General features: G+C 32.4%; 1 protein-coding gene across 1 annotated transcript; it reads right to left on the bottom strand.

The window, feature by feature from the left end:
* Positions 1-5,449: 5,449 nt before the first annotated feature.
* On the bottom strand, positions 5,450-11,201 carry LOC110460201. The gene is made up of 4 exons (XM_021512984.1): positions 11,122-11,201; positions 9,182-9,557; positions 7,703-7,813; positions 5,450-5,998 (listed from the first exon to the last, which is right to left on the bottom strand). Exons 2-4 carry the CDS (start codon positions 9,484-9,486, stop codon positions 5,854-5,856), a joined length of 561 nt encoding a protein of 186 aa, XP_021368659.1. The 5' UTR covers positions 9,487-9,557; positions 11,122-11,201; the 3' UTR covers positions 5,450-5,853.
* Positions 11,202-11,693: the final 492 nt, after the last annotated feature.

The following is an 11,693-nucleotide window of genomic DNA, read 5'->3' as shown; positions in this document are numbered from 1 at the left end:
ATTCTATATTCGGTAAGAAGAATAGCTATTGTGAAGGCCCTTCTGATCTCCCAAATTAATCATTTATTTATAAAACCTGACGTTAACCTCAAGGAACGTTTTATACAAAATAGTCTCATGTAAGACTTTTTGTGGAACAGCAAAACCAGTTCGCATCAAAATCTGTCTTGTAACACAATGGCAAAATGAAAGATAACTAAAGATGATTAATGATATTTATTCCTCTGATCTGTACTTCAGCTTAGGTAGTGTGGCTGTTTAGAGGAGCTAAACATAGGTTCATGCATACTTATTTTTAAATAATGTTTTTGATATGGAGTGGCAGTATATTTGTTGGCTACGATACATGTGAATAAAATTAATTAGATATTTATTTATTTTATCAATGTACATTGGGTAACAATAGTTCATGTATGTATGTCTGTATATACGTGTGTATGTACGTACGTAGTTTGTATGTACCTACTTACGTGTGTATGCATGCATGTTTTGCACGTTCATTTGTATAAACAGTTGATAGGTTTATGGGGATACGGACTTTGTACCTGTATGTTAACAATATCACTACATTGTTGTATAAGAAGATGTGTGTTGCATGGATATAGTTTTATGTTCTTGTTTATGAATATTTGAATAAGAAAAAAATGCCTAATTATAAATATAATATCATGCTGGTTTATTTCCCCAATGATGTATATAACACACACACAATCAGTTTTTGCCAAATATGTCAGAGGCAGAAGTATAAAGAGGACTGATATGATGTGAAGTCTATATTTAGCTTTGGGCTCTATGAGATCGATGATGACTTACATACCTTCTCTTCCGAAACACTTAGCTTCACCTATGTTTGTACATTTCTGTGTACAAATATTTATTTTCCATCAATGTTGTGTTGATGTTTCTACTTTACACATACAACATTTAAATCAAATATATGATCATATCTTTTTAATTGAAATATTCATAACCATATTTTTAAGCAAAACAAACGATTATATTATTATATAGGGTAATAAGTGTATGCTACGACATCGTCTATACCCATCATGTTTGCGATTTCAAATGTTATGAACCTTAGATATACAATTTTGGAAACATATATTATGGTGTTTTAGGATTGATATGACTCAAGATAAAATAATTTATACGTAACACAGGTTAAAGTCTCACAGAGTATCTACATTCATTGTTTTCTTGGCTTCAGTGGAATGATGTATGTAATATATGCAGGTAACTTGTCATAAAGATTATAGATACGGAGGATTTTTTTGTTATAATAGTATCATAAAAATATATATAAGGCAGTGAAAAACAGATACCTCTGAGTTTATTTGCTGATGTAAAGCATGTACTTCGGCCTACCAGGTGCAGAAAGCACTTTATAGTGCAAAGTCTACTTTTCCGTCATCTTTCGTTGCATTGTGTTCTTAAGGGAAGTAATAGATAAAAACGTGCAAAAAATAGTCGACAAATCTCTCTACATAGCTCTGTTACATACGGTCGAAGCGTATCTATCCCGTCGTTCATAAATCACATAATTACGTTAAAAGATTTATCCTCTGTCCATTATTATTTATAATATATCTATTAATTCACTTCGATACACAATTTAAATATGAGTTTTTTGCTGTAAACAACCTTTGGCCCCCGGCTAGACGTATTGTGCAGTAATACCTGTGGTGGATGATGTACCGTCAATATGCAAATTTATCTTACACCGCTGTTGATAGGTCCTACCCACACCATGTCATATTAAGATGTGATCCTTTTCATGAAGTCAGCATGACATTTCGAGCTTTTTCAATTCAAAATTGATACATCCCTGATGCTAGGATTTGTTTTTTTAATAAATCAAGCATTAAGCCCCTCCTAAGATGTTGTATGTATGATGTATTATCTCATTCAGCTGGAAAAGGGTTCTTCTGTCAACATATCGGATCACAAAGCTTAACAAAGTATAAAACTGTCGTTTGCATTCAATCATAACGGGCTTTTCTATGGCGATAGACATTTTAGGTCACCTGAGGTCTCAAGTGACCTATTGCGATCGCCTTTTGTCCGTCGTCGTCCGTCGTCCGTCGTCCGTCGTGCGTCCGAAAACAATTTACATTTTCGATTTCTTCTCCAAAACCCCTGAACCAATTTTCTTCGAATTTAGCAGAAACCTTCCATGGCCAAAGGTCAACCAGATTTGTGAATTATATGGTTACCAGCCCCCCGGGGCCTGATGAGTGGGGCGAAAAGGGGTCGAATTGACTGAAATTAAAAAAATCTTCTTCTCAAGACCCAGATATGGTAGAATCAAATGCTCTTCATAGATGAAAAGGGTCTTAAGGTGCTTAACGAAAATCGTGAATTTCATGACCCTGGAGTCTCACCTTTTCCCCTTGGGAGGGGGTAAACTTTACTATAGTTTATATAGGGAAATCACATTTTGGACCACATTTGTTTAATTTCCATTGGAAGTAATTCAATTTGGATTAGCATTTTTAGTATTAGATAGCAGTTTAATAGTTTGCACATATCAGCCGTGGGACCCCCGGGGCTGATGGGTGGGGCGAAAAAGGGTCGAATTGACTGAAATTTAAACAATCTTCTTCTTAAGACCCAGATATGGTAGAATCAAATACATAGATGGAAGGGTATTAAGGTGCTTAAATCGTGAATTTCATTACCCTGGGGTCTCACGTTTTCCCCTGGGGAGGGGGTAAACTTTACTAGGGGTGGCAAAATTTATTATGGTTTATAATGGCAAATGATACTTTGAATATTACATGGTGATAACTTGATCGGAATTATAACCCTGAGTTGACAGTTTGATACTTTTGAAAATTTTGAGCCAGCCCTATTCCCAAGGGCTGTAGGGCGGGGACCAAAGGAGTCAGTGTGCCAAAATTTCTTCATTTTCTTTGTTTAGAATCAGAGGTGCTAGTTATATTGAATAAGGTGGTTTTATTGTTTTTTGTCACTTTGAATAATATTTCTATTCATGTTTTAAAAACAAAAATCAATTCTCTGTATACATATATTAGACCTCAGGTGACCGTTAAGGCACATGGGCCTCTTGTTTGTCATTCAATGAGAGATATACCGATATAAAGGTGGTATACTATTAAAGTTTATAATTAAATAGATAGATACATAAAACAAATATTATTGTTGGAATTTCTGTTGTACACACAACTTCCTGTTTTTTCTGTATTAAACTAGGTCAGACACTGTTGTCCCGTAGGTCGCATTTATTTATGGTCTATATATATACACCTCTCTTATTGACAGCACATCCTTTAGGCCTATACGAAGCATTTTTCAATTATAAAGCTATACTTAACAACATGCCTTTCACATTAATTTTTAAACTTATTTCGAGAATCGTTGAAAGGTTCACGCACCACAACCATGAAAATGTTTATTTGTGACGTTTCAATGACTAGTACAGTTGTCTAGTGGTAGAACGCCGGGCTCGTGACCGAAGGGTTGCGGGTTCGATTCGCGGCACTGTGTTATATCTTTGATCAAGATAATTAACTCATAATAAACATATTGGCTAGTTGCAAAGGCCAGATATCTACGGATAATAATATGTGAACCGTTTTGAGACGACCTACGACCTAGGTTGTGATAAAGTGGTATATAAGAACCTCGAATTCTTATTTGTTATCATTATCATACTTAAACACCTTCACCAGAAAAACAAACATTTCTACAGTCCTTACTTACCAACATGAAGAAAATTGTTAGAAATAATTACAAGAACTCTTATATTCAGGTTGATCACATCAACAGTTGATTAAAAAAGTGATCAATTTAATTAAAAACAATTATATCGGACCTTTCTGACAACTATTAAGACTTCAAGATTGTGTTTTTTCATTTTCGTTTTTTTTTATTTACAATCATAATTGATTCGAAAATATATATTTCTCTGTGAAAAAGTATTTATGGTATCAGATCGTGTACAAAATTCATCAAAATGATTTTCGACTGCTCTTTTGTTAAAACTCGATTTATATTGTATTTTTCATTAACAAAGCAAAAACATTAAGACCATTCTCGGTATAAACACATTTTTTTAATATTGGTACAACACAGTAAATTGTTGATAAATGATTGTGACAAAAGCATGAAACAAGAACATGGAATATCAAGGCGTTCAAATTAAAAACTCACAAACACAATAGAGGAAAACAGACCGATTAAAATTCGTAATCATAACATTCACAAAAAAACATGACTTTTAGCAAATATAACATTTTTGAAATTTTGTCACTCTGCAAAAGATTTTATATTTTCTATCTCAGACCGCACCGTGGATATAATGCATGTACGAAGAAAGATAACTCCCACTGATTTTGCGCCTTTCACATTTTAAATTGATATATATATTTTTAATTTGATATACAGTATGACAAATTCGGTATATGTTTTGTTCGCAAGAAACAAAGGTTCATAAAAATTGGTTGAAATTCATATCCACTCTCGCCTTAAGTTCGGCTGATATGAAATTGAACATGAAATATGAGTATATGGTAGTACGGGCATAAAACCAATATACCTAATAATATATATGATAATGGATGACTATTACCTATAAAGATAAATCACTTGTATTGTTAAATAATGATATAAATATAAAGCATTGATATTATTTTCACACAAACTTGTAATTGACAATATATCTGTATCTATGTTGGTAGCCCAAACTGACAATGACAGTAAAATCGACGTAATATACCCTTTGCACATATCTTGATAGTTGTGTAGGTATTACAAATATGTATGGTGAAGCAAGATATATATATTTTACTTTGTATCTGTGTGTCTAACGTTAATCCTTCGCGATACAAGGGGGTAGGTTCTGCTTTTCTTATTGAATTTCTTATTCTCTCATACCTGTGCGTAAATGACATAACTATCCAGGGTGAGAAAAAGGATGTAAGAAGTTTCTGTCTTACACTAATTTTAAAGTGCAAAATGGGAAAACAATGACGCAGCATCACTAAATCGGGAACATTCCGATGTGTGATGCGGAAACTACGATGGTTTTAGTAATTTCTGAACTAATTATGGTGTTTTAAACAAGAGAAAAATACTCTTTGGTGCTTAGTGATGTAGGATAGGGAAGTTTCAACCCCAGGGATTTTAAATTGGTGAAAAAGCCTCAGCAAGCCTGGGGTTTCACATAATTTGAAAACTCCTTGTTTTGAGGTTCCCTATACTACACCCATAGGCATGAATAGTCGTATAGTCCTTGGGTTTTGCCGTAACCTTTCCAGCCATAATGAGCTCTTTTGAGTAATGACGCGGTTCATAATATGCACACATCACTCCTTATTCAACAGTAATAGTTTAATTTATAAAAATCATGTAATATATATATATATGTATTTAATATCATATAAAGAGATTTTAACACCCCCCTACCCCCACCCCACATTCCCTTCTGCTTCATCAATAGTTTAAACCAATTTGACTATCGACCTTTTTAGCCCCTACCATCACCGATGAGTCCAAGAAGGACGAAACAGCTCTATGATGCAGTGTCATTCATTTTGGCAAACTGTATCTTTTACCAGATGTTTATGGTGAAAAAACCTGTGCCTCACGTTTATCCTACAGACATGTGCCTGTAACTGTATTTCAAGATTTTGATAATTGGTGTAAACTCAATGAGTGGCACTGACATTAGAAAGTTTAATTTGTAACATGATGAACCCTTGTATTGGTTCTTACAAATGAGAAATATAATTTAATGAATCTATCTTTCTTGGAAAATGTTCAACCACCTAAAACAGCAAACTTAAAGGACGTGTCACTGTTTCAAATATTAAACTATAATGTAATTGTTTTTTAATTGTTTCTACATTCACAATGGCTTGGGACGCTGACAGGAACAAATTCCATTTTGGGTAACCAGTCACAATCTATTTTGATCAGCATCCAGATAAGTTTATACATTGTTTGGCAATGATAGTTCGGAGAGCAAACTGTATTTCTGGAAGTAGAAAGAAAGTACAATACTCAAAAGAACCACAAATATTTATATAACATGAAAATTGAAAATTGCTATATCAGTTATCACCTTTTCATATTATTTTATTTTATCATTTTCATAAAAATCTTTCGTTTTCTATTCATAATTTTTTATTGTAAAAAAAATATCTTTTAATCAAAATCCACAAATTATACAATTAATATCAATTAAAAAAACCATTTTGTATTCTATACACTATCAATAAATAGCAATGTTTTTGAAATTATGCACACTTGACATTTAATACATATTATAATGCATCCCTTAAATGTTAATTAAGGCACATCGATTAAACATAGGCGCACACAAATCAACTAAAAATATCAGTTTAGCTACTTTTTAATGAATGCCATTATGTTTGACCAAAAGATAAAATAAAATATGCATTTACTTTAGAAGGTAAAGATTATTGACAAAAAGCACTTGTGAGGCTGTATGAGGCGTAATGAAGGGTTGATGAAATTGCGTATCTTTAAAAAATGTTACATATTGATTACATTGCGATGGATATAGCGATTCATATAATTGATGTCCTACGCCTCTTACTCCCTTTATGTAGATAGTTATTTGACTTGTAAGTGTATCCCACATTTTTAAGCTACAGTTCTTTGACCTCTATCTTTGCTGGTAAAATTACATAGACTGAGCATGCATGTCTGATGCACAGAATGGTACCTCTTGTGTTTTTATTCCTATGTGACAAAATGTTGTAGCTTGTTTAGTGTTAATACTTATAAATATTCAACAATTATGCAAATAGGAACGATATGCAATATAACCTCGATTTAACGTATTCCATTTTATTGTAAAACCTTGATGTAACGTTTATATTTATTACTTTTGAACATGGATATTATATCCCTCGTTTAATATTGCCACCTTGCTCTTACCTTCAACATATTCAAATACATTGTTTTCCTTTTTTTTGTCCTCAACATTTACATTTTACGTCCAACTCGTTATATCGCCAAACCACTTAATAACGCAATTTATTTCGCTTGGCAAGTGGTGGCAGTTTTATGAGTATTTGTGTTTACCCTTTTTCTTGTTTAGGAACATTTTGAACGGTAAGTTAAGGAAAATCCCAAGGGAAAGAGTTTATTATTATCTTCAGAAATACGCTTTTATGTCTGGAAAATTCTTTGAAAATGACATTAAATAAGAGGATATTTTTTGTCCTATCGACCATTTTTGAATGGGGATGAGATGCATATCATATTAAATTGCAAACACCCTTTTTTCACCAACCACTATAGGTTTTCTTACTCTCGACTCATTGAATAGACCTGTTAGGAAACGGTAAACATTTTTGATTATCCACTAGTAGGTAAAACCCTGGACGTTTTTTTAATTTTCAATTATTCTCATTATGACGTCAAGGAAAACAATGCCTAGCGCATCATCTTCCTCTGTGACGTCCTAGTTCATGAACTTTAATTATTCCCAAGAGAAATGTCTGATTTTCTAGATATTATATCTGAACATTTTGAGAAAAAAAGGTTCCCTAAACTCGTTATGGTTAATTGTCATGTTTATTTACTTCTCGTTAGTTAGTTTAGCTTCAAATCGTCAAGACACTCGGAAAACTTCGTGACTTGCCTTACAGCTCGAGTTAGATAAACATGATAACCAACCATAACTTCGATATACCATGGTTATACTTACACACAACCTCCCTCGGTAATGACCTGGTAGCTTCCGATGTCATCGTACTGTACGACGTCATGTGTTGTTCCTTCATACTCAACAGTTAGGATGGCAGAAAAGTGAAATTGACTACAAATAAAATTGAGAAATTATGATTTTTTTTAAGGTTGTACGGTTTGAATAAAATAGATTTTTTTCCTCCTGTGACACATGAGATTTTTTGTTATTTTTAAAATACACCAACTAGTTAAAAATAGTTATGTGCTGTATATCGAGATTTTTTTGCCGCAGTTCAGCCAAGAAAGGGCAAATTTACCATGGCAGCGGATATTAGTACACAACATACAAAATATAGTAATTCCATGTGAATGGCGAAATTGACAATAGGTGAACAAGGGTTTCGTCGGTAATTGGCGAATACTTGACTGGGCAGCAAGAGTTTCCAGGTATACAGTATAACCAATGGACATTGCCAGTTGTGATACATTTTTTGTGCGATACAGCATCCCTTGTGTTACATTTCCTTATGTCTATACATTGATTACTGTCTAAAAAATCTAATTTTCGAAAATAAGTATCTCGGATAACTTGTAAAAAATAACTGTTATTTATAAAAAATGAGGAATATTCCCTTTTCTTTTGGGTTAAAAATTTATATTAATATCAAGTTATGCAAAAAATAAACGTGTTATCAATACTCGTATACAAATCTTAGATTTCCATTGTCTTTTGTTTTGCCAAAATACGATTATCATATTTAAAAATAAATTAATGAAATCGTATAACACACGTAGATAACGTACATACATCTTTCATACGTTAACACAAAATATGCCCTTTTTGCTCAAACTTACACGAAACTATATCAATTTATATATCAAATATACAGGAAACAATATACATTTATATAATCTTAAAAACGTAGCAATATGCAGTTAATTTGGATTAAGATGATGTGTTTTAACATACATGTGTTTAACAAAACTTAGTCCAAAATAAAATTGCATAGCAATCCCTATATCATTAATAGAAAGAGAAGCTCATTAAGACAAAGGAATTTACGCGTTATTGAAAGATAGGACCCAATTTAGATACCATCATACAGTTTTGTATGGGTAATGTATTTTTATACTGGCTTTCATCCTGTCCATATATTATTTATATGATAGGCTGTAAGGAGAACATATTGTCAAATCAAGAACAAAAATCAGATATATTCTTCGTTTCGTACTCATGGTCAAAAGTTGGAAACCTTGTATAAATTTACATCATATGATATAAGGATACACTATTGTCATATCAAGAAAAAAATGGTATATTCCTATTTTCCTACGCATGGTTGAAAATTGGAAACCCTGTATACATAGACATTTTATAATATAAGGTTACAATATTGTCATATCAAGAACAACAATAAGGTATATTTTTATTTTCCTACTGATGCTTGAAAATTGGAAACCCAGTATACATGAATAAGATTTCTATTTATGAACTTACGTTTGGCAGCAGTTGCAGCCTGTATCCCTCTTTCTCCTGGTGTTAGTTCCCTGACTCTCGTTTTGATCAATAGTGATGTTGTCAAATGTTTTTCTTGTCTTAACAGTGCCCACTTGTTTGGTGCTGAGTTGAAGAAAAGACTCGTTGACGAACAGTCCAGGAAATATGTTTTGTTCCTGTTTAGTATTCGAAGCAATTTTACACATATCAATACCAAAAGGGCAGCATTTGGGGTATTTGTTGGGCTTAACAGCACTTACACCTAGGGCAACTAACGATATCACAATGATATACGATGTTACCATGATTTTGGTTGTTTTGTTGGAACGTAAAAAACGAAACGGATTAAACTGGATGAAGATAACGATTTTGTCACCTACAAAAGAAAGACACAAATAGTTTAGTTTCTAGAAAATGTTGTTGTGTTCAGGAAATATTTCTCACACACACACACACGTTATTTCATTGTCAATTTTTAATACCACTACTATACTAAGATCTTCTTTAACTACTGTGTGATATTTCTTTCTTTGTCTTGTTTATGAGTGTATATGAAATCTTATTATGATCCTCAAATTGATAATTTGTTTATGTGTGATTTAGTGGTGTTATGTCTCAAGTGATACTGCAAACTTTTAAATGGATAAAAAATCGTCAGTTATTTGGTTCCGTATATACACATGTGGCCATGATCAAAACGGCTTTATATTGCGTTGAAATTGATTTTGGCAAACTGTATATATCATCAAGATTTAGCGGTGCAATCTCGTGTGTGTGTGTGTGTGTGTGTGTGTTCCTTAATCTTTCAAGATATAATGTAGGTTCTTAGTCCCGAGGCTTGCTGTAAACTTGGTGCCCACAAATATCTCTTTTTAAGTAGTGGCAGAGTGCATAATACACACAATTAATCTAGTTGATTTTAAATTAACTAGTACTCATCTATTTTTTAACACTCGTGTAATTAAGGTGTTTTACGTAACCTTCCCTTCAATTTAGACAATTTTGTATATCTACCAGTTTGGCTCCTAGCATTACCCACAAGTTCTAGAAGGAGGAAACATTTGTTTGGTGTAGTGTAATTCATTTTACAATAACGTGTGTTAGTTAATGTTTCATATGATAAACGCATATAGCGGTTATTTTATGCTATTCAAAAAATGTTTACAGTACTCATAACATGGACTGTCCTCAATATATGAAGGAGATACCATTAATATTACATGTTGTTTGATGATATACGATTTAATGGCTTGTGATTAAAGTCAGAGTATTGACGAAATCAAATTTTGCTTCAAATCAATAATCACGTTGAAATATTCACTCGTGTTGGAATGTAATAATGAATGTATTATTATATTTCTGAAAGTCACAGTGCAAATCAAATGTCATATTAATATGCTTACATACACTATAAATAGTAATTGATTATTTGAATATTTTTTTGAAAATCATTGGTTCCGTTACAATAAATCATAATTTTATTTCCACATTATCATGAATACTAGTTGAGATTGATTTCACAGTGACGTCAGTTACTATCTATGTTATGTAGACATTGAACGTTAGTATTGGACTGGAGTAAAATTCATTAATTTGTGAAGATTCTTTACAACTTTAATATCACATGATGACTGCCAGAGATTTCAGATAAGTAATTTAGACTAAAGCAATTAATAAATATACACTTATATTATTTGTTACTTATATATTTTTATATTAAATTTTACTTTGACAAACAAACCATTCAGTCATCAATCCATTCATTTGTGAAATGTTAGTCACCATTCCTTTATAAAAATTGCAAGATTGGACATTTTTTTAAATTACCAAAAAAGACAAATTATTCCAAAGTTTTGTTTTCCAAAACGCATTTAATGATATCGATATGATCTGATTAAACAAAGTTTTCCATATGTTTCAGAAATATCTTATATACATACCTTTGGACTATGTAGATCTCATTACTACTATGTCACCAATGGCAAACCTGGGTAGAGAACGTAGAAGGCGTGTGTTGCATCCACCTATTACGATACAGGCAGATGTAAACGACTTATATACCCCTGTATGAATTTGTAAATGGTCACGTGAAGATTTTATAGAAACATTGTACTGAGTGTAATTATACGCCTGTGGAAAAATGCCTTGTATATGCACCCGTAATTCAAGCGGATTTACTTTTGTATATGTGACCCAGGTGTTGTGTATAGGGACACGCGTGTACTTTTGTGTTTATCATAAATCTGACAACTTCATTGATATAAATTATCTCCAGAAGCACTAAAAGGAACCCGGGTACTTACGGTTATAAATCGTTTTGAACCTATTTGCTTCATAAATTATGTGTTTATACAACCACTTTCAAATTTTGTTCTGACAGAAATTTGATTTTAGATAGTAATCTACTAAAAGCAACAAAACTACAATACTGTACCAAGCGACTCTGTGCTTTCAAATACTGTATTATGTATAATTGTCGAGATAATTGCTTTATCTTAATATGATATCTTTA

This window comes from Mizuhopecten yessoensis, unplaced genomic scaffold (genome assembly GCF_002113885.1).
Source record: "Mizuhopecten yessoensis strain PY_sf001 unplaced genomic scaffold, ASM211388v2 scaffold10331, whole genome shotgun sequence".
In the NCBI taxonomy this organism is placed as follows: Eukaryota; Metazoa; Mollusca; class Bivalvia; order Pectinida; family Pectinidae; genus Mizuhopecten; species Mizuhopecten yessoensis.
The sequence above is the reverse complement of the archived record's forward strand: the minus strand, read 5'-3'. Positions and strand labels throughout refer to the sequence as shown.